Below are 24,342 nucleotides of genomic sequence, written 5' to 3' on the forward strand. Positions count from 1 at the left end.
TTTCTCTTCTATGGACGGTATATTAAAATATAAATGGCATGAATCACCTAATCACCAAAAGAAGATGACTGAGGGTAACTCGTCAGGAATTTCTTGCGTTTGTACGTCTTGGAGAGGTCGGTTTGCTGCCACAAGAAGAAATGAATGAGCTGCCGGAGGGCTGGCGGAGCGGGGGACACTAGGTGGAGCGCTCGGTTGGGACGGCGCCGCCATTGCCATCTTCACGCAACGCTCTGCCTCGTGATTTGGTTTCAGTTCAGCTCTGGCAAATAGATTGCAAAAGATGCGGCCGAGGCAAACAGAATCAGCTTAGAATTAATGCCTATCAAAAAGCCTCGCGCGAGAAGCGGATGATAAATGTCCCTTCTGTGTATGGTCTGTTATAATCCGTAATGGTGGGGGATGAATGGGAGCGAATTCCTTGCAGGTCAAAAGTGCAGAGCGAGCTTTGGCTGTTTGCATTTGTTTGTGTTTTTGTTTCTTAAATATGGATCTCTGCTTGCTTGCTGATAGAGCCAAGTGGAGCAACTGCTGAAAAGGTTTTTGCTGGTCGCTGGGTTGTGGACTAGCACAAACAGGAAACGTGAGGTACAATAGGAATGTTTTGTGTGCGGAGGTCACACAAGAGTTCGAATTTTTTCAGAACTGCAATATGTGGGTTTGTCACTTAATTCATACTGGGGTGTTCTGTAGCAGAGTGGAAGAGAGCACGGCAATAATTTCAGGCCATGAAAAAGAACAGAAAACTGCCTATAAAGAGAAGTGGATTAGAAAGACAGTGTCCTTATTGACAGTGCTGGCTTCAGAGAGACAGTTTGAATTTATCTGGGCTTGAGGGTTCAATGTCTTGCTTTTGTTCTGAATTGGTTCCAGGGTTTGGCTTTGGTGAGGGGTCACATTCTGGCCTCCCAAAAGTGTGGTAGTTTGCAGCTGAAATGAGTTGTGTTTTGGCCCTATCTGAACTGGTTTAGGTTAGAGCTGAAGATTTAAAATCCAGTTGCCTTGTGCAATAATGCACCCATTAGTTTTAAAAACAACAAAAAAAAAGTTATTGGTGTAAATAATTAAAAAAAAAAACCCAAAACAACCAACCCACAAATAAAAAAAACTTTTCCTGCCAGGACTGCTAAAAGCTATTTAAAATCAGATTTAATTTCTTTTACTTATCTGGTTCCAGGAGCTGAGCTTGTAAGGAGACTCATGGTAAAATTACTGAAGTGTTTCTAAAAAGAAAAACTCACAAAACAGGGCTTACTCCACTTTTATGAAGTAGACAATAATTTGGAAATCCATAGAACTTTCAGGTTTTTTTCCCTATTTATTTACTTGTGACTTTAATACAGGAGTTTTCCTAGTGATTGTCAGCTTCAGAAGTTTTGCTCTTTCCATGTGGATCATTCAAACCTGGTGTGAGTAACCCAGAGAACTGTGGGTTCTGTGTGTAAAGGGAAAAGTAAGAAACAAAAGCTGAGCTGCCTCAGCCAGGTGGGAGGGCGCAGCAGTGCTCCCCTTTCTAGCACTGAATTATTTTTGTTAAGTGAGGTGTTCATTTCCAGTCCATACTGTTCAATTCACATGTCAACTTGCAAGCCTGAAACAAATGAAATAAAAAATGGTTCTGTCGAATATCTGTGCTCAGATTACTGCTATTGACTTAAGGTAGTCGAAAGAAAAATACATGTGGGTGCAGAAGACAGAAATTAATTCTAAAATAAGTTGAAATGGATCCTGTTTGTGTGAGGGTTGTTTGTGACTCTTGCTCTCTCATTTGTTTCCTTCATGCCTTTAAACCTACTTCCTCCAGCTGTCCTAAGCTTTCTACAATGAACTGAAACATCCTGGAATACTTGAATCAACATATAACTTTTAAAAAAAATCACTTTTGCTAACCATCTCTTGACGGGAACTCCTGCTAACAGCTCAATGGGCTCTGTTCTGTGTGAAACTGCAGCATTGATATTAATAATGCACTGATGAACTGGAAGGGTCCAATGAATTACACTGGACACTGCTACCAGATTAGTTGTGTAACCTGGGTGTTTCTTAAATCTTCTGGTGGCTTGCTTGCATTTAAAAAAATCTGAGATTAAAAATGATATTTTCAAGGAGAAGAATGTTCATTTGGAGTCTTAGTCCCTCTAAGTGCACTCATTGGTGTTGTATGTGTAAGGTACCAATAGATACCTGCAGAGAATAAAAGCAGCAACTCTGGGTTAGATTATGCTGTGGAAAAACAATCCCTTCAACTGCTGCAGCTCAGTCTGAGAGACTGAACTGAGCCCCAAGCCCCCGTTCTGGAGCGTTACTGTGAGTTGAAACTGATGGTGGTTTCAGTTCAACTGGGCGCAAGCCTGGCGACTGCCAAGCGGACGCTGCGGGTCCTGCTGTCCTGCTCCGAGGGTGGTAACCTCTGGCGTAGGGGCTGGGGGAACAGCTGGAAGCAATAACCTCCCGTATTGCCCCACCATGAATTGCTGGGCCTCATGAGTCAGAGCCCCAAATGGTGTGACTGCGAGTTCCATGTATGGCTTCCAGTGCTGCTGAGAGTGCTGTACGTCAGAGTCTGGACAGTTTATCTAAAGCTGGAACTGTGGCAATAAACAGCTAATGAGAAGTGCCTCCCTTTGTGCAGGATTAGCTGCCTTGCTTTGACTTTTCAGAAGTCTGCGAAATATTGATGTCATATTAATATTTAAGCTGTATTGAGTGTCTTGGCCAGCTATAGTGATTTGAACTTGCACCAAGCTGAGGAATTAGTGAGATGATCAGTACACCCTTTTCTTCCTTTTGAAGGTTGATGGACTTTACCTTCTAGATGCTGATGCCTTGTTTTCGTTATCTGCTGTCAACTGCCTCATCACTAGTTCTGTCTCTCGTAAGTCTGCTGGGAGGTCATGTTATGCTTTCTCCTCATTTGCTCCCTTGGAGTTTCTGCTCTTTTTTTTTTTTTTTTGCTGCACAGCCTGAAGTGTATACTTCTCACATCACTGTTTCCTTGAACAGGCTGGAAATAATGATAACAGTGCAAGATGATCTCTAATTGGAGATGTTAAAGTCATTCATCACTACTAGTGTCAATTTGAATATATGCTGTGATTTATTCTTCAGAAGTAGTAAGTGGGTGGCTAGGGAAGGGCAAGGAGAGAATGCTGACAGATTATTTTTGTCTTCTGTCAGCACCAGAGTATAAACTTGGATTCTTCCAGTTGTGCCTTTCCCTGACGTGAGTCTGTTTGCTCCTATAGAAAGTAGCGTGGGCACAGCCTTACAAAACATCTGCTTTTCATGTTACTCCTCCTCAAAGTAGCAACGTGGCCCTGTTATGCATGCAGTGGTACCATGTGCCTGCTCCCGCGATGGTTCTTGTTCAGTCATATTCAGAGTTTGTGGCTCATCATTTGGAATTTCCATCAGCTCTGCACTGTGGGGCAAGGCTCGACTGAAGCAGGAATAGAAACTTGCTAACAGACACATGATTGTAAAATTAATGCATCGCTTGAAATGCCATGATGATCTGCTAAAACTAGCCCTGACGGCTTGATGGATGTTTGTGTCACTTGAGGATGCTCTAGGTACAGGATCCTTCTTCATTCTGAGCCCCGTTTTACAGCCAGCGCCGCATACCAGACATTATATACAGTCACGAGATGCTTTAATCTTGTAACACAGACAGACTAGATTGACATATTTACTAGTCACCTCCAGATCAAGCTTTTCCCTCTTAATCACAGAGCAATTTTCTTTGTGGGTAGTTGTCCACTGCTCTTGGAGATAAAAAAAATGCTGTAACATGGTGTTACTTTCTTGAGAGGTATAGTGACTTCATAGATAAGTATGAGATGAGTCGCAGCCTGGGGCAACGCTTGCAGGATGTTTCCCATGAGAAGCAAGCTTTTGTTTTTCCAATTTATCTTAATCAAATATAGCATGACATGTTTCCCCCCTGTGGAAGGGCTGAGTCTTGAACCCAGTATGAAAAGCAGTGTATCCATGGAGGAAAACAGATTTTTAGTGCATTAAGTTCAGCGATGAGTTCAGTGTAATATTTTTCTTGCTGGCAGACATATCACTTTTCTTTGTGAAATGTTTCTAAGTTAGAGCCGGTCTAAAATTATATCTTCCCCAAAAATAAAAGGTTAAAATTAGATGTAGTTGTTCTTGTGCTCATAACACTTCAGCAGGAAGGGGCATGTGAGAAACCAGCGCTTGATATGGAGTTTGTTTATAGCTTTAATTGTGTTCACAGTCTAGGTGCACAGAATGATTAATAATGTGAAAATATGATTTGTTTTTTATTGGATATTCAGTCATTTTTCCTTACGATAGGGACATTTCTGTTGTAAGAATTATACATATCAGCATGGTTTTTAAGGATTTTAACTTCTTGATTTTTTTTTTTTACATGTGCCTGCTGTCTTTACTTGCACTGATAAATTTACAAGCATAATTTATAGATAAAAAGATTATATTGCCTAAAAATTTAATAAATTTAAGTACTTCAGCATTTAAAGTAACTTATTTCTAAGGATTAGCAGTGTCTATTCTAACTTGGGTGCCTTCAATCACTGAACTAAAACCTCTCTGAAGGCCTGAGAGTTTGAGTTCAAGGTTGCCTTCTATGAGACGTTAGGGTTGTGTAGATAGGGATTTCCAAACTCCCCTAAATTACTATTGCTAAAAAAATAGATTTATGTTGAGTTGATCTTAATGACCAGATCTTGTCTTATTTGATTTGTAAATTGTACAGATATTTCTAACAAATCTCATTCCAGCCTAACCACAGGCTCCTTCTGGTTGTCCGTAGTGGCAAGCAAATGTTTCTTACCCGAGTCAGCAGAATGTTTCTCAATTTCTTCTCTGTTAGCCCTTGTTAGTGCCTCCTGCAATTTAAAAGAAAAAAAAAAAATCATTGGAAGAGGGTGAGGGAAAGACCGTTGGTGTTCAGGATCTTACATGCCTTGAATTTCAGCGACTCTTCCTGGTTTGGCAAGCAGCACGTCTACTAAATTGCCTGGGTTTAGTATTTGTTGTCTGGTATGACAGGGTTTGAAGTAGCTTTGCAAATGCCCTTTTCAAAGGTAGAGCTGCAGTCAGAGTCAAAGAGGGGATATCTTAAAGGTTTTCGTAAAGTGTTGAAATAAACTGAGCTATTGCAGAGAGGCAAAACACTCTTGAGTATTTACTGCAGCCCCACACAGAGAAGGAGGAGGAGAGGGTGGAGGAGGTATTTGTGAAGAGGATTAAAAAATTGTATGAGAATTAATCCTTCTGGCACAGGAAGGAATATAGAGAAAACATCCGAGTGTATACTGACGGTGATTTTCCAAAGGTGGCACCTAAAGCCTATTTGAAGTTGGTTCCCTGTCCCATTCAGAGTTAAACCATCACTATTGCTAAATATAAAGCAAAATGGCACCTCTCTTATGAAACCTTCAGTGACCCTCCCACTCTTCCCCCCCCCCCCCCCATTGCAACCATGGCCCTGTTTAGCCAACTATTGTTTTGAGGTGCTTGGTAACCAGGGCTTTGTGAAAGTATAATGCTCTATGTGAGCTTTCAGAGCTGAGCTAGAACAAAAGCAGATGTCAGAGATGTTGCATGCAGCCTGCCAAGCTGTGAGACGTTGTCCATTTGACTAGCAGGACAGCTGGGCTCCGCTGCCAGAGGAGGACACAGGATTGTTCTGCTTTCCTTTGGCTCGCTCTGAGTTCCAGTACTCCACACTTCATCACTCTAAATGAACCGTTTATGCTTTATTTCTTATTCCAGTTAAAATGTGGCTTCTGTGGGTTCCATAACTCCAACTTTTTTCCATTATAGAATTGTTTACATTGCAGTGGAAGAATTATGTTCAATTGGCGTAGTCTTCAGGTGGCTCGTTGGCCGCTTACAGCTGCTTTGTGAAATGCCTTTTTTTCCATTGGCTACTTGTAAAATTTTTCCTTTTGCAGACATTTGTTGAGACTGGGAGAGCTCCCTTAACAGGAGGCAATGTTTTGAGACCATTAAGCCATTTCAAGGATGGCAACTCTGTTGAGAGAAGCTGCTTATGGCAAGAAGCTTGTGCAGCAGTCTCCAGTTAGGCATTTTGTCGTTGCTTGCTCTCCTGAGATTGTACAATCCTCTTTACACACCCTGTGTGCAGTTTGAGAAGAAATGCTGGTAATGCCATCACTGAAACCTTGTGAGGGGGTGGGGGCCTTGCTATAGTAGCACTTAAATTTATCTCTTACTATTATAAAACTGAAACTAACAGTCTCCCGTCGCAGCTGCCTGTAGTTATACTGTAGTGTGGTTTGCCTTCCAAATTTTGTGGAACTGAAAACCATACTTCTTGATTCTCCGTATCTCACTGCCTTGGCAGCAACCTTACCCTTACTCTCAAGGGAACATAGGAAATACTCATTTGCAACTCAAGTGGGGGGGGGGGGCGGGGGGGATTTCCTCCATGCAAATTTGCTATTCAAGAGAATTTTATTACAAATTTCTGCAGGTGAAAACCATTAATTTAAGGAAGATGGCTTGAGACCTTTTTTGTCCCAAGGTAGCTGTCATACTGGGGAGGGGCAGGCAGGGGATGGCATTAAATACCCTATGTTTCAGAGTATGGCGGAGAAGGAAGTTCCCAGGTTTGCCATAAATGTATTTTACAATTTTAGGAAAGTTTCAGCTCTCTCTTTGCATCCGTCCTCGATGAGTTAAATAGAGATACGTTATTTGTTTAGATATGAAGCTGCTGGGAACAGGGATGATGTTGCTACAAGTACCAAAAAAGAGTTCATTGCCATTGGGGCCCACAGAAGTGCCGATGGTATACGTTATTAGTCATTGGTTCATTCATCCGTTCTTTGTTCTCCCTTCCATATCAAAATCACTCTTGTGTATCAATTTCTGCATCCCCTCTTTTTCAGTTTTACTTCTTGTGAGAGATTGTGCCTCATCTCAGCTGGCTACATCTATGTATTCATATACTCCAAGTTATGCCAAAGCATTTTGAATTAGTCTCCTGTAAAGTGACAAGGAATAAATAAAAGAATTTGCTTGGTATCAGAGCAGCTTGTCTCTTACCAATTGTATGCCAGGAGAATTTGTTTTGAATTGTTTACATATGACAACAGTAGTCTCAGCTGTCATGCAGAAAAATATAACTGATTTTTTTTTCAACATTCTTTTTTTCACTGCCACTAAAAAATTACTGTCAATGTAATTGCATAAGCCCAGTGCTCTGGTCTCATCAGTGGGACCTGAAATGTTGACTTGAGTGAACCCAACTAAAATCTTCTTCCCAGCAAGTCTAGAAAAAGCAATGGAGCTTCACCTTTTGTGTGAGACCTGCTGTGGAATTTCACCCTTTAATGTGCAAATGAAGCCTGCAGGGTCCTCTGAATATTTCTCTGACTCCTGCATTTCAAAGTGAGCTTTGGAAGCCTTGTACAGGGGAACAGCAGTGCTGAGGTCTATCACACTTTCCGTCATTATTCTGTAATAAATTTAGCTTTGATTTGGGTGGGGGGTATCAGGCTCCCTTATTGGTCTCATAAAACATGACTCATTTAAAGGAAAAAACGTAGAAGAAAATTGTTGACAATGTTTTCCAACAAGACGTCAAAACCCATCAAATAATTAATAGCAGAAGTTAAGGTTTGTGTAATTTGTTCTGTACCTAAAGAAAGCCTTAAAATTTATTTAAATCTGCGACTTTATGAAAAGACCTTAGTTTAACTCGGTACTTTTTTTTTCCTGCTTCTTCCCCAGACAATGTGTTTCCGTGACCTTTTGCGAAGTGATTTCTTTTTTAGCTAAAATGCCTAGTGTTCAGGCCATAGACTATTTGAATTGCTTCTCACTTCTTTTGTATTAAAATAATGGCAATTCTTTCAGGTTTTTTAAGTATGTAGCAGTTAAATTTTTTGATAGATTTTATGCTAGTTTTATTTGGAGGTCTGTCCAAAACAATCTGTTAATGTAAGATGGAGATTAGAATTAAGTCAATTATATGGCATTTAAATAACACTTAAGTTTTGAATTATGTTTCAAACCATTTTTAACAAACAGCAGTAAGGTTACTTTCTTGTATATGCAGAAAAACTGACACAAATTAAGCAACTACTTTTTGGAGAAAGATCCAGAAGTTAAGAAGGTCCACTGTAAGATGTCATGAAGTCCTAGTCATTAAAAAATAAGATAAAATTTAAACGTATCCATCCTCTAAAAGCAACAGTAGGGAAAACACCTGCTCTAATAAAGCTGTAGGCCATAAATAACTTGAGAACATTTTAAAGTTTTGAAAATTTTCCAGGGTTTTAAGAAGTAAGGATTCTTATTTCTCCTTGGCAACCTCACACTACTGTACAATGGCATGGCAGAAGCTGAAAGGCTCCTTAACATTTTTAGCGGATCACAAGAAGGATTTTTTTTTTTTTGAAAGACCATTACTAGATCAATATTAGATGGGCTAAAAAAACCCAACAAAACCAACCCAGAACATTTTACATATATAAGATTATTAATGGCCAAAGTGAGAAACACTAAGTTTTAGCCTAAGCTCCTTGTATCAGGGACAAATGTGGGGTTTTAATGTTCATTTTTATTATAACTAACATAAAATGCATTTGAAATGACTTGTGTTTTTTCAGGGTCCACACATAGCATCAGTTACCCTTGCTGCGTATGAATGTAATTCAGTTAATTTTCCTGAGCCTCCTTACCCGGATCAAATTATCTGCCCTGATGAGGAGACGACTGAAGGATCCATCTCTTTATGGGCTATCATCTCAAAAGTCAGGCTGGAGGCCTGCATGTGGGTAAGGTTTGGTTTATCAAACTTAAGCAAGTTTAATTTATGTACTTAATTTCTGTGTCCAGCAATACACAAAAATTCCAGAATTACCAAAACAACGATGGCTTATGTTGCCAACAGTGACATGTGTATTTGTAGTGTAAATAGATGCCTTTCTGATCAACCTTCTAGCCCTGGATAGTTTTAATGTCCTTTAAAAAGAAGTAATAGGATATTACTGGGCTATCTTTTATCAGCTGCAGTGTTGACTACTTTTCTAAATTCTAGCAGTAAATATTCATGTACTTCAAAGCTGTTGATGTAAAAGGTAAGTTTCAGAAAGGGCGTCTGCATGCCAAATGATCTTGCAGCTCTCAGATCTTACACTGCGTGCAGTTAAGCAATAAATAATTTCAAAAATTTTGAGCCTGTAACTTGAGTGAAGTTGCAGTTACTCATATGAAAGACTCAGGCCCTAATATCATAGCTGAAATGTTTTTCTGGGTTGCATCAATAGATTGGATTAAATAAGAGAGTGTTATGTTGCACATTTGTATGTATTTTATTTCTCTTTCTCTGCCTGTTTCCATCATGGCAAACTTTTCACTTAAAAAGCAAGTTAACTTTCAAGTGAATCAGGGTCTTAGGAAACGCTGTCATTGGAACTTCCTTTCTGTTTTCCTCCCCCCCCCCCCGCAGCTTTTTATGGAAGTTTAATTTTTGGAGGATTTTGGTCAGCTAAGATGTTTTTTTCATTACGTGTAGATTATTTTGAATTGCAGTTTACACAGATGCATCTGCTATGAACTGCATGCCAAATTAACTTTATTTTACTACTGGCTTCCTGTTTTAGCTGATGATTTAATTATTAAATTCTTGGTTGTCCAATTTAAATGTAGAGAGAGGAAATTCTGAAAATACATGGTATCTGATGTTTGCCCTCTTATTCCTTCTAATGATACAAAAAGATATATTAAGGCAACTGGTCACTACAACTCTTATTATCAGAAGCTGTGTTGCTTACAAAAATTCCAGTTAGGTTCTATGCATTACAGACTAAAGTAATGTGTAGCAGTACCAAAGTTAAAATAGTACCAGAGAAAGTGGACTTACAGCCTTCTCAAGAAGCAAAGTACATCTTAAATTTCACTCTTTCTAAGGAGAGGACAGAATTGCCTGAATGCTTGATAAGTAGCTAAACATAAAAGTACTTATAAGACCAGAAATATAAGATTTCTTTTTATTTTCTTCCTCGTTGCCCTCTGCTTAAGTTTGTTTAACGGAAACTAGAGTAATAAAAATGGCATTTACAATTACGTTTCTAGGGTTGCAAAATAAAAATGTAGCTCAGGGTAAACATCCATTGCTTAATCTTCAGCATGAAAATAAGTGAACTATGATGAGAATTCAGTAGTTTAGAAATGAGTTAATAGAGCTGCAAGCATTGAAAGCTTGTATCCTTCTGAGCAGCCATGAGGGAGAACAAATGGTACCTTCAGTCTCGCATTTGAGCTGCGTTTCTTGGTTCGGGCTGGGGAAAGGTCAAGGGAACAGGACCGAGCCAGAACATTTGTATCCCACTCTTTTTCCCCCCCTTTCTTTCTTCTCGCCTTCAAATTCACTGTCAGCTACCTTTTCACTGAACTCTGTCTCCACTAGATTTTCCCTTGGGAGCATCCTCTGTCTACCAGTGGTGTCTAGTGTAATGTTATGCTTTCTTGGAATGTTTCATGAGTACATAAACATTGCTTGCTAATTTCCTGTAAGCCAAATCAAGTTGGCAATTGCTGCTGCTTCTTCCAGTATGTTTCTTTTGTCCTAATTCCAGTTCACTTTTTATGGAAGCCGTTGAAGAATCTGACTTTTGATTCTGTCACTCTTAAACCAAATGTCTGCTTAACAGCAAGGTAACAGTGACTTCCAGAAAGTGAGAAGGCTGACTTTTTGCAAATCAAAACCTTTGTTTCAAAAAATTGAAATTAATTTTCTGCTTTTAAACTGAAATCAGGAATATTATATTTAATTCCTAATCTGGGTATGATTGAATGAGTTCATAAAACTTTTTTAATGGAATCAACAACTTCTAATTAGATCTAAAATCTGAAGTTATAATAAATACAGGATAAATGCAAAAGAAAAGGAATTATTGGATGTATACAGATGTGCTCCTAATGCAGCACATGGAGCCCTGTGAAGAATAGGTATAACACCACCAATAGCCTGTTTCCTTTAGGCTTGTAAAGTGAAATTATGTTGAAAGACTCCAAAATGAAATCTGGCCAATCTCCTTGATTATTTGGAGGGAGACAGGAGGGTGGTAGCAATATAAGTTTTCATGTGAAATGTTGAAAGCAGGTCGGTCCCAGTGGGGACTTTGCAGACCTCTGACTATAAAGCTGCCCAGACTAAGTATCCTGCAAGGTTTGAATGTGGGAATTTATCTGCACAAGGGATTTGATTCAGATCACAAAAACATCAGTGGCTGTTTCAGCCAACTTAAACCAGGTAGTTTTTTCCAGAGATTAAAATCATTACTAGTCCCCTGCATGTCAGTGATAGCCATTTTTGCTGATAATGAGTGTTACGAGGATTAAATATCACTGTATCTAAGGAATTATTAGGTGAAATGAAAATGATGCTTTTTTCAATCACCATAAAAGTTGGCTCTGCTAGTCCTGGCCTGCGGAAGGGCTCTCAAAAACAATCTGCTAGGTGTATGCCAGTTTTCACAGCCTTTCATCCCACAGGGACAAGGAATTCAATAGTGCCCTACATTTTTAATGTGTTGCAGCTTTTTTGTTTTTTTACAAGAAATAAGGGGAAAGAATAAAAATGTTTAATTGCTCAGGATTAGCAGAACAGGCGGCCTGTGTCCTGACCAGGATAAAATCTGTTTAAAAGACTCTTTCTAGTGGAGTAATTTCCCAGTTTCCTTTTCTGAATGTATTTGTGTAAAAGGATTTTGATTAGCATTTGCCTTTCCAATTTGTTGTTAGTTCAAGGAATCGCCCTGTAAATTGGCATTCAAAGTTAGATGGTGAAAATGGACAGCTAATATTACAAAAAGCAGTTAAATAGTTACTGGTTTGGGTCCCTTAATTGCTGCTTTTTTTTAATGCACTTAAGGAACCTATCTCCAGCAGACATGAAATCATATGATTTTTGTTGCACTTCTGAAATGTTTTGTAATAATGAGCATGTGACTTATCCAATTTAAAGAAAGTTCATGTCCAGTACATGCATGCAAACCTCTTCCTCAGTTAACAAAATGAAGCCAAAGCAAATTGGCAGAGCCTGGAGAAGCAATGTGACTTTTTGTTCTTGCATCACCCTGAGAACATAACCTCAAGTTAATTTTTCTGAAACGTTGTTGCTACTGTTTTCAGGCTTATCTTCCCTTGTGCCAGAAATAGGCAGATTAATGAAGTTCATCTTGTTGTACTGGTTTAAATTTTTCTTCTGTGGAAAACAAGAGCATAAACATATGAGGCTGTGCACTTTATATGCTTAAACCAAGAATTTAACAGTTTGGGTAGCTGCAAAGCGCGACGGTATTTAAAACCACAACCTGTTGATTTGGAATAGCCACAGCAGCTGGAATTCTCTCTTGCTTGCAGCTGCATATAGAGCAGGAACAAAGGAAATTGAAAAGCTTTCACATTGCTTCAAAGGAATAGAAAAGCATTTGTTACCACTGACCCTAAGAGAGAAAAGCCATCTGCATGTAGCTAAGTTTTAGCACTTTTCCAGTGTGGTGCCCAACTATTGTCCTGTTACCTGTCCTATTTTTAAACCATCCTGAGTTTAGTCCCAAGTTCCTGTTTCGTTAGCCTCTGTTTATCCATATGTTCAAGCTTAGCTGTCTCTCCTTTCTTTTCTTTTTTTCCTTGGTTAAACTGAAGTTGCATTTACCCACAAGATTGAAATGAGTCATTTGATGTCCTGAGAAAACAAATATAATTTTCCTGTGGTGAGAAAGCAACCATGCTTTCATCTCGAGTTCTCTTGGCTTTCTTTATTCCATCTAAAGGAGACAGAAAACTCGAGATCAAGCTTTGCTTAACCTTATTTTCCTTGCTCATAGCTGTACTAAACCCAGAGCCTGTTTTCTAGTAAACACTTGCACAAAGTCTCATGACTGAACAAGTAAACTCCATGACGGCACCGGGGAGGAGTTTCCCAGATTATTTTGAAGGCCGCTCAGGAGCAAGGGCTGTCACATGCCGGCAAATGTGTCTGGCATCAGGCGGTGGGGTGAGATGGCAGCGCCGTGCTGAGTCAGGGATGGTGTGGGATAGCAGGGCCCCCGGCCTGGCCGGCTCCCCGGCTGCAGCGCAGCGACGAGCTGCAGCCTCCCCGCGGCACCGGGCGCAGCTGGCCGCCGGCTGCGGAGCTCGGCCGGAGCTGGGCAACGCGCCACGCTGCAGGGCCCCAGAGATGCACAGATCGTGTCGTTTTGACCTTGCAGACCACAACGCGGGAGCCACTGACTTGCAGCGTGATAGTCTGCGCTGGGAGAAGCTGAGTTTTGCTAAACAAGGAAAGGGGGAAAGCAGGGTTTCAAAGGAACAATGTTATGTTTGAAATCGGGAGAAATTTGACCTGGTGGATAAAAGCAAACTCCTCAAAGCAGCTGGTCTCATCAGTTCTAATAATTTGAAATGTCCACGGGACTGTGCATATCACATGTTTCCTATTTAAGAATAAACATGAAAATAAATCAGAATTATTCTTTTCCCAGGGTGCTGGCACAGCCATTGGAGAGCTGCCTCCATATTTTATGGCGAGGGCGGCCCGACTCTCTGGTGCTGAACCTGATGATGAAGAGTACCAGGAATTTGAGGAGATGCTGGAACATGCAGAGACTGCACAAGTAAGAACAGTGCAAAACAACAGAATTAATAAAACACAGAACAACTAGATGGAGTAAATAACCATTCCGATGAAATGGGAGTGGGCCAAAAATCAGCTGGTGTGAGTTCACAAGGGACTTCCCAGGGACTGAAAAAGATCCTCCACTGGGTAGAGATACCTTTGGTGATGGGAGGACAAGAATGCAACTTGCTGAAGCATATACAATAGTGCAGATAAAGTATTTGCTATAAATACTACATTTATTTAGACTTCCAAGAACAGCACAGTAAAGGTAGGGAGAAAGTGAGCTAACAAACAAGAGACATAGGAGGTGCTGTTCCATAATCACGGTTGGTATAGCTGCGTTTAAAGCCTCTCTGGGCTGGGAGATGATTTTCAGTCAGCTCATCATCCCCTTTGGATGACATTTGCCTGCCTTGCCACTAACACCCTCAGGGGCCAGTGCGTGACCCATTCATCAGCCTGAGGAAACATATTTTTCCTGATATGAAAATGCGACCAAACTGCTCTGAATCCCTTTTTGTTGCTCTTGTCACTTATTTTCTTGATGGATTAAATACTGCTTGTGTTACAGCATAGTTTGCAACTGATGCTGTACATCAGTCAGATATCGTAGATAATTTTTTGGGTCAGGGGTTTGCATCCTCTTAACAAGTTATTGATACTGTTTTGAAGAAATTAAACATTTTTTCCTCAAATTCTTTGCCACTGAATTTCTCTTCTGTATTTTTCCTTCTTATCCTGTTCTGTCTGCCACTAAGTTGAAACGGGTCATGAGACTGCTATTAAAAAACCAGCAGATGCTATTTACCATGCACTGCTGTCTTTCATCTGTTCTGCCAGGGTATTTTCTTGATACAAATGTATCCATTAATTTTTTTTTTTTCTTCTTCTCTTCAAAAAACGAATGAAGCTTTTCCATGAAAGCAAGTGGTTTGTCTGGAAATACTGAGTGCAATCTAGTAATTCTAACAGTAAACCCTGTGTTTCCCAAGAGCTCCCCCCACCTAGAAAGTTCCAAAGGGTGTTTCTGCTATTGTAAATAGTAAATTCTTCTATTTCTTTAAAGATGCAGGGGGGAATCTGCTTTTTTCTTTACTCTTATCATCAGTCTTTGCTTTGCAAAGTAACCCCTAAATGTATAAAAATCAAGTTGTGGTAAAAACCAAACCAAAACAAAAAACACACACATACACACACGCAAAAACCCCCAGCCCGAAACCGGTCGAATACATGACTCGAGAGCTGAAATGCTATCTGTGTTTACTGAAACTCTCCCAGCAAATTATATGCGTGTACAGTTGTGGGAGCAGCCAGAGTTGGTTTCCAGAACGCACAGTAAGATTCTTGGGAAGAAAAGTTTTGCTAGAGAGCATTTTGTCAGGACAGGCCAAAATATAGCTAGCTGTATTGACTGCCCTTAGTAAACGAACGGCGTTGTGTAATTAATTAAGAAAAATGATGGTGTTATTTACCAGTACTTTTGATTTTATTTTCTTGGCAATTGAATTTGGATTGAAGCGTGTTGTTTTGTGGATGGATGGCCAGGAAAAAAAAAAATCTTTTTAAACTCCACTTGTGGTTTGGTTTCTATAAAACTCTTTTAACATGATGCTTTGACAATCCGATTAAATTGTATTGCGCTCATAAAACTGACAATTCAGTTTTTTCCATTTGCTAATATGACTTCCTTTTTGCTTTTGGCTTCAATCATGTTTTTGCTAGATGTCTGTGGGAGACAGGCCTGCCTTTTCCTATGACCTTGAGTAAATCCCAATCTTCAGCATAGCTTATCACTCTTTGTTCTGTAATTGCTATTCATGAGCAGTTTTGATGTCTATTTTTAAATTGCTCAGTAACAATTTTTATTACCTACATCAGCTTCTCCCACTCTTGCGAGTTGAAGCCTTATGCTTAAGAAAACACGGGGGATGTGACAAGTGTCTTCTGCCATGGAGACTACTACAAATGTTTGACGTCAAATGACAGGAGCCTTCTTTCAGTGTAAAGGTCTCGCTTCATCCTGCCTTTTTGAAAGGCATGAAAATGGGTGTGTTAGATTTTGAAGAATAGCTTCCCCCTCTACTTCTGCTGAGCTGCTATGTGCCTACAAGGCAAAGCCAAATGGCTTGACGTTTTTGCCTGCGTGTGTTTTGTTTAGAAAGCTTGTCGCTGCTATTTCTCAAAAACAATGGTAATTTTGAGAAACAGATGAGGATCTTCTATGTGAGAATAGATCATGAATATAACATCCAGCCTGAAGGATCTGTGAGGGGGAATGCGCTTGCTAGCTTGGCACATTTTTAAAAACAACAAAATAAGGAACCTAAAAGGATTAAACAGCGTGAAGGTTTAGTGCCCCAAAGTTACACAGATTAAAATACTATTTACTTTAAAGAGTCTATTGATGGATTTTCTATCATAAATCTCAGATCTAAGTGAGCTGTCTCCTTGAGCTAGGTTTTAAGAAAACTCCTTAGCCTGCAGATGATGTGTAAGGCTGCCTTGTACTGCCATTAGCATACTTCAGAAAAAGCCCCTCGTTTTAAAGGAACGCTCACTTCTCCTTTCTGTGCATCTCTGCATGTGCACACCAGGGAGTTAGTCCCAGTTACACACTGGGAACGTCAGAGCTTCTCTTGCCTTGTGGCTGCTCTTGTTAAAATGGAGCGATTTTGCCCTGGAGAAGGAGTGTGGTTTACAAGCAGGGATCTTTTTTCTCAGAGCTCCACACAATGCAGAGCCCAGCATGCTATAGGAACAGAGCAACTCGCTCTGAGTTGTTAATACTTAAGGCAGTATTTAAAAATTATGAATGTTTGAATCGGTATCTCAGTTGCTGTTAACTCTCTTCCAGTCAAATTCCAGAGCAAAGGAGTCTTTTATCAGAGCTCCCTTTTTAGCCATGGGGAGTATCTCCAGTGCAGCCGTTCAAACCAACCTCTCAATTAGGGGAAGTGAATCTACTCCTTAGTGCTGGGGCAGCACATTGGTAATAATACAGTGCAAGCATACTTTTGCACAGTTTCATGTCTACACACACATGTGCAGGGACTCTTTTTTGCCAGTTTAATAGTTGCTGATTGTTAAGTATTCTCATCTTTTCTCTGTCATGCTGAAACACTTAAAGCTGACGGAGGTTTCTGGTGAAAATGAAGCTTTTAATGCCAACTTCCCTCAAGGTACTTACTGATAATGCTTAATGCGTGGGCCCTTGCTGCATCATGGTACTACTTGCCTAGAGGAGAAAGTATTAATATCTTTGCTGTATATCTAATCCTTAATGACTGTAAGTGTTTGGATTCATTAAGTGGCATATTTTTGAGAACTAATGATTTACACATTGGGCTTTGCTTCTGTGTAGTGTTGCTACAGCCAAATTTCCATGTAAAAATATTTTCTAGTTGCCTATGTTACTATCAGCCACTGCTGTTTGTTTACTTTCCAAACTGTGTCCTGCCTCTGAAAGAATACAAACTTGAAAAAGGGTTAAATCCATAGTAATGCCGAGATGCAGCCTGACTTGTTCGTAAATGATTGAGTGCCATCTGCACACTGAATGTCAGTTGTTGCTGGGACCTGTTTTTGACTCCACTGAACCTTTACTGGTTGTGGTTTGTCTGGCCATCACATGACTTCTCTGAAAATTCCCCCTCCCCTCCATTTCCAGTAAACTGTTTGAACAGGAGTGACTCAGACTGAAACCAGCTTCCCTGTAACCACAGGGCTTGTTAAAGAATTTGTCAACGTGGACTCAAGAGGGTTTGTATTAAACTAAGCTGCAACTGCTTCGGTTTGCATTGCGTCAGGAGCTCCACCAAACAACTTCCTGCTCCGAGAGTCGTCGCCTTGTCTGTAAGGAGTTAAACTGTTGAACTTTCCTGATAGTGACAGTTAGACACATGTTAAACCCATCTTTCCAGCCTTTCTGAAAGGTCTGGTGCCTTGAGCTGGATTGCTTTTCCACATCTTCATGTGGGGTTTCTCTTTGCAGAAGCAGAACAAAGTACGCTACCACACCCAGCCATGGTAACGTGGAGAACCCAGCACTGTGTTCTGACACGACACTGTGACTTAATTCGAATGGAATGATTAGGTTCAACTAATAAGCAAAATGTTACTTAATTAGTGGTGTAAAAGAAGATGGCCATATTAAAAATGGATCTCTCCCATGATTAACAGCTAGTATCTGATAAGTTTCTGCTTGAAAAGGATTCCTTGGCTGCTGGCTTGTTTAATCAAAAGATTTTAAGGGTATTCGGTACAAGAAAAAAGAAGTTAAAGCAGACCACAGGCAGGTTTTTGTAAAGCAGTCATCATAAAAATGGAAGTGGTAGAGTCACATACAGTAAATGGAAAACCTTGACTTTTTTTTTTTCTTTTTTTGCTTTCCCAGAAATAACTTGTTTAAACGCAACATCAAATTCCATTCATAATTTCTCTCGCTGAGTCTTCCAGTCACCCCCTTCCCTCATCAGCTTCCTCTCTTTATTAATTGTGCCGTACAAGGAGGAGATTGCTGGTGTTTGGTCTAGGCTGCCTGATGGGTGGCCACCAGGAGGCTTGTCTTCACACACTGCCTTCCTGAAGTTTGATGCCTGCTTTTGGTAGTAGATGTAGGGGAGGTATCTTACCTGTTTTATCTTGGCCCATAATTGAATGGGACTTCAAAACTAATCAAACCTTGAAACTTCTCTCCAGAAACTTCCTATGAATGCTATAGCTTGAGAGTGAGATGGCAAACTGATTGAGCTAATAGTCAAGTGTGGTGGGTTTTTTTTCCACAGGTAATGTAATAAGCAGTAGATATACTAAGTAACAGCTTAGTTTTAAATTGTTTTGCAAAATTAGAGTTGAAATAAGCTTTGGAATGAGTCAGTGAAAGCTTTAAATAAGGGAACTTGTTATAGAGGACTTCCTGAGAAAAGAGGTAACAAAGAGTTAATAGAGGCAGAGAGTAGACAATAGGAGCTATGAGTAACAAATGTGTAAGCCACCTCCTTGCTGGATTTCTCTGGACACTGGCAAGAGAATAAATAGGGCAGTCTTGTGCCTGCATTGTTCTATTCATTTGCACACCTGCTTACAGATAAGGAAAAAACAGCAGTGAGTGTTACGTTGGGTTTGCTAATGGTAATCTAGAGATGACTTTTTCACATTCTTCTTTGCGCAGCTCTTTGTGATAAGTCTGTTCCCTAAAACTCATTTACGTGGCCCTCTGTCTTTTTGATGTTTAGTGTGTAAATACATAAATCAGAGATCATAGAAGAAATCTGCATTACTTTGAAATATTTTCACTCAGTATTGGGATATTAGCTCAGAGGAATTTTTTCAGTAACAAATCTTCTGCTTTGCAACAGAAGTGAACGTTTTCAGAAAGAATGTCACCAAGTTTACTGGAAATCTTGCAGGCTGCCTTTGCACCGTAGTTGTGGAGAAGCAGTTAGTTGAACTCTGCCGTAGGATTTGCATGCCCTGTTCTGTGTGCATTGGGGGTGCTTGACACAAGTTTCTAAGGGAGCAGTTTGGTCCTAGATATTTGATATTTCACTCCCCAGTATTCTGAGAAAGACCAATAAATGATCAAAAGTTTGAGTCTGATAAGTTGCTTCAAAAATTTTTTTTTTCAGGGAGAGCCTTAAATAACTGATAGAAATTAATTAGGGTATCGTAATCAAGAAAATGGCTACTTTTTTTTTCTCCTGCTCCAGACACTGTTTAAATATCTGTGTTGTACAAGAGTCTGGTATGCAGACCACTTCTCTAAGCTGTCTGGGAACCTCTGCTACTTCCCAGGGAGAACAAGCGAGAGGTATGCTTAGCACTGCACATCTGCTGGCTAGGCTGAGCAGGAAGAGTTGTGTGTGCAAAAGGATTTGTCATCTGTGAAAGAAGTTGCTCACTTTTATTCTACAAGTGATTTTTCTGTGCATGGGTTTTTTTCCTTAACTTATTTCCAAGTTCTCTGGGGAGGAGCAGTGTATTTTTTCAGTGCTGGTGACTCTGGCTGTGATTTTTCAGAGATTGAAAAGGCCAATCTATTATTAAAAATTGCTTCCTTTCTTGATGATGGTAGCTAAAGCAAAGCAATAACTTACTTCATTCCGGCAATCATGAGTCCTTCCTTACAATGTCTAGATCTTAAACGACACAAAAATAGGACTTGATAACTTGTACTGGATTAAAAAAAAAAAAAAGACAATATCCTGGAATTGCTTGTCACGCCGCTGTAACTAGATTGGCAGACCTGTGACCACAATCACTAATTGCAATTGTATTTTTGAGATAAATGAGCACTCACTGTGCAGCTGCGATGGTATTTTAGGCAGGCAGCACGTTGGTGGAGGCAATGCCAGCATACGCTCTCGACTGTAGAAGCAAAGGCTGCAGAGGTCAATGGCTGATGTGTGGGAACCAGAGTGATAGGATGTTCTTTTACTTCATTCTTCTTGTAGGTGGCAGCTAATATCTCGTTAGGGAATCACGGAAAAATTCATCTTGAAAGGGACCCGAGGCAGTTTCTAGTCCAACATTTTGCTCAGAGCAGTGTCATCTGTGAGATCAGCTCAGGTTCCTCAGGGCTGGTCAAGTCTGGTCTTGAAGCCCTCCTAGACTGGAGACTGCACAACCTCTCTGGGTAATCTCTTCCAGCACCGGACTGTCCGAACAGCCTTGCTGCTTCTCTGACATGCCAAACTGACAGCTCTCTTCCATTAAATGGATTGCAGGATCTGCTCACTGCCAGTCTTCTGCAAAATGTGAACAGAAAGTAGTTCTTTAGCAAGCAAAGAAATACTAAGTTTTATTTCATCCTTTCGTGCACCACTATAAAATTGCAAAGTGTCAAGGGGGACATGTTGCTTCATTCTACTGCACCGACCTGAATTGAGGAGTAGAGGTGGCAGGGGATGTGGTTAAAAGGGCTACTGCTCTATGGGACAGATCTGATAAACTGAAAGGACATGCTCCTTCCTCTTCCTTCAGACTGTTTCCTTTAATTGTGTCTTATTCTTTACAAAATTTCTTTATTCTTACAGTGTGAAGCAAAAGGACTTTTTATGTAGAAGTCTGAGCGCTTCAGTTCTAGTTGTGAAAAATGTTGACATGAAGTTTGAGAGTGCCTACTAGCCCCTTGAGCTCTATAATATGTGTTCATTTTGATATATCGCTTCCAAACTTGAGCATGGTGTTGGATTGTAACAGTCTTGAAACTAAAGCTCCTGAGATGGAGTTTATTATGAAGAAACATTTACTGGTTCTTCCCTCCCCAAGGTCTAGGGGAGAGGAAGAAGTGAGGGAAATAAAATGTTCTTGCCATGATACAGTTAGTTAATGAAATCAAGAAAATACCTAGAAGTTCCTAATACTAATAGTCTGTTTAATCCAGAGCTAGTTGACTTCCTGCTCATGTTAATGGAAGGTCTTATTTACCATCTAATGGATCCATTACTTGGAAGTTTCACATTTTTACTAAGACAGGTTAAAATTAAATGACCAGGAAAAGCAAAGCTTGCTGTTGGAATGAACACTTCACTCTGTTTTGCTCTGCTTCCACACGACTTGCAAAGGATTCATCCCTGTACACAGCTCGCTCTATGGCTTCTTACTTCTTTGTTTTCTAACAGCAGTTTTAAAATCTGATTATGAGGACGATAGGTTTAACTGTATTTTCTATGGGAAAACTTCAGTTTTTCTGGCACAAGAACTAATTGTAGTTACTCATATGTCTGAGTTTACAAAGTCCCAAAGATGAGCATCTTTATGATTATCTTTGTGGATTGCAGCATCACCTCTTCACATGCAACCAACCTCAAGAATTTGAACACAAACAGCTGTGGAAATAAATCTGTGCTTTTCCCTCAAACTGTATTCAGTATTGTCCTGGGAAAGGCTAGTAGAAGAATTCACCTGTATATTTGATTTCTTGTTGACTTGGGATTTCTATGTAGTACCTACTGTGTGCTCATCCTTGCCTACAAATACTCTGAATGATGGTTTGAAATATTACTAGCTTTAAGTCCTCAGATCTCTGACATAGTCCATTTAATGAGGTTTTGTAGGTACTGCTCTCGTGTCTTTACACAGTGCTGCGGTAAAGCCTGTGAAATCAAGGGCCCTGTTTCATTGCTGTTCAGTCTTCTTCATATTGTACTTTCTGAAACTGTGTTTTCATTTTCAACATGGACGTGTTTTTTTCTCCTGTAACTTTCCCATATAATTACCCTATTCTTTTTTCAGAATGTCTAGGAAAACCCAGGCTTCTTGTGAAGTGAAATTTATTTTCTTCCCAAGCTTAGAATTTTAACCAGTCCTTTTAATCTGGAATATCTGTCCTACACCTATCGTATCTAAATGCCTTTCTTTTATCAAACTTCACTGCTTGCTTAGATCTGTCACCTTTCCTCAGCTGCCTTCAGACATCCTTGAAAACCTTTTTTGTCTTTTGACAGTCCAGTTGCCATGACAGGGTCTGCCTTTCCCAGAGTTTCAAGTGATAAGTAAGTTTAAACCTTACCTCTCCCACCCTATTCTCTCCAGGCATCAGGATGGAAATATCCCCTTTTAGTTTGCCCATTATTTGCATTAAGCTGTAATTATTTTAGAGAAAGCTAGACAGAGATCCAGCGCCACAGCCCTTTCCATACACGTTTAGATGTTGGGAGTCATTGCAGCTGGCGGGGTGGGAGATCAGTACCACCAGGAACCACTATCAAAATATTCCTGCTTGCAACTTACTGGAACCTTACTCATGAGATCTGTTACCTTTGATGTCTTGCAGGAGAGGTATGAAATGGTTTCTTTGGTCACTGAGTAATGAACTATTTGCAGTGATAGGCAATGACTGTCAACTGTATCTTGATCTCTGTTCTCCTCAACTCCAGGTTATGATCATTAAATGTCACTGCTGATCTGTTGCTTTCTTAGCATAGATGTATGTTGTAACCTCGCAGCCTGTAGGTAGCTCACTGACTTCTTTAAAACTGCTCTTCTGCAGTTAATACGTTATTTCAATGAGTTAATAATTCTTCCCAGTCCTCTGAAATTCTAGAATTCATTGCCTAACCACAAATGGTCATTCTCCCATAAGTTGTGTTTGATTCCATTGTGTTGTAATAGAAAGCCAGAAGAAACAAAATATTGTGCAGCTCATTTTTAACATAACTCAGATTTTTACATAAAAAGGAGCACTGTCTTTGCAGGCAGCTTTTTAAATGTTAAGGAATTTATCATTTTAATAATCTGAGATGGTAGCTTCAGACATTGTCTTCAATCTTTGGAAAAAAATTATCTTCAGGTTATTATTTGGATAATTAAGCTTTGTTTCTAGTAAGAAAATATTGTAATAATATGTTATACTCAAACCTTGGAGGTTTGTCCACTTCTTCACATGCAAGTTACACATTTGCATCAGGGGAGTTTGCTGGCACTAGGCTGAATACCTATCTCTACAGCAACTTTAGTATTCTCTTTGTAGCAAACCATCAAGGTGCAACACATTCGCTTCAGAACTCTGTTCAGATCTGTCTTTGTGTTTTTTTATAATGTTCATTCATGATCCTGTTTCTTATTGGAGCAACAAACCTGCATAACCCCTCCCAAGCCTTCCAGAAATATATTTTGAACTTCTTAAGGCTACTATCTGCCAGGCAATGGATATCCTGCTGGAGTGATTGCATTAATACTCACATCACTGACTTCCCCCTGATCCTGCATTAAGGCTCTGCTCTTACTGGTGGAGAATGCATACACTATGAATTTATGACTGAATTTCGTCACATATACTCCTTCCCTTCTTTACTGGCCTTCCTCCTTGTGCTATATCCACCAATATACCAGTATTACCAATATATTTGTAAAGTGCTTGACGTATTTACAGCAGGAAAAAAAAAAAGGTAATGATAGAGGAACAGTTTTTCTCGGCCTCAAATAATTCAAACTCTGGATCATATCTTTCAGTGATTGACAACTATCCATCACCGCTGCATGCGAGGAAGACTTGGTTTGTGATAGGGAGTCATAGCTTTCTTGATGCTCCTAGAAACAGATTGCAGCTTCATATTAGAAATTAAACTGTTTTATTACGTAATTGTTATAGGCCCATCTGTGCCGTCTTTCAAGAAACTATCCTCCGTCGAAGTCTTACGGGTTGTTTCTGTAAGGACTATGGGATTCAATCCAATGCTGGTTATTCAGAGCTCCTTGGTAACCATCAACTAGTTACTTGCTATGGATCCATCAGCAATCTCTAAGAAAAAAGAGGCTTCACAATTTCAATGTGAACAATAAATTGTGACCATTCTGTTTTCTGATAATAAATCAGTGTTACAGAGAGAAAAGAGCAAAATTTTTTTCTTCTTCCTCAAGCTTGTTAACTAAATCTAGTGAGATGTTCTTCACTCAAATGCAGAAGAGCTTGAGCAACTTATTTTACAATGAAGGGAGAAAGAAGAAATAAAGATTAAATTATAAATGGAAACAAGATAAAACAGAGAGATGGGACAAAGCCTTGTAGTTAGGATTGTCTATTCACTCTTTCAGGAAGGAGGGCTTTTTTATAGGGACGGATTGTCCATGTGAAGTAATACTCAAAGCTGTACCGTAATGCATATTGAAAGGAGAAGCACTGTGGTAAATCTTACTTAGTGGCAAAACATGAACTTTCTCTTTATATCCCTTTAGGTTTGGAG

At 39.8% G+C, this 24,342-nt stretch overlaps 1 protein-coding gene across 6 annotated transcripts in view; it reads left to right on the plus strand.

Moving 5' to 3' along the window:
- Window positions 1-24,342, plus strand: part of VMP1 (vacuole membrane protein 1) — a 70,643-nt gene that overhangs the window by 20,105 nt on the left and 26,196 nt on the right. For 5 of the 6 annotated variants that reach the window (XM_074845279.1, XM_074845277.1, XM_074845276.1 and 2 more), the window contains 2 exons: window positions 8,637-8,804; window positions 13,521-13,652. In XM_074845279.1, the coding sequence (XP_074701380.1) occupies window positions 8,637-8,804; window positions 13,521-13,652 (300 nt within the window). Of the gene's footprint in view, window positions 1-2,620; window positions 2,876-8,636; window positions 8,805-13,520; window positions 13,653-24,342 lie in introns of those variants that run through there. The other variant, XM_074845281.1, reaches the window with a different exon arrangement.

Source organism: Strix aluco, chromosome 19 (genome assembly GCF_031877795.1).
Source record: "Strix aluco isolate bStrAlu1 chromosome 19, bStrAlu1.hap1, whole genome shotgun sequence".
NCBI lineage: Eukaryota > Metazoa > Chordata > Aves > Strigiformes > Strigidae > Strix > Strix aluco.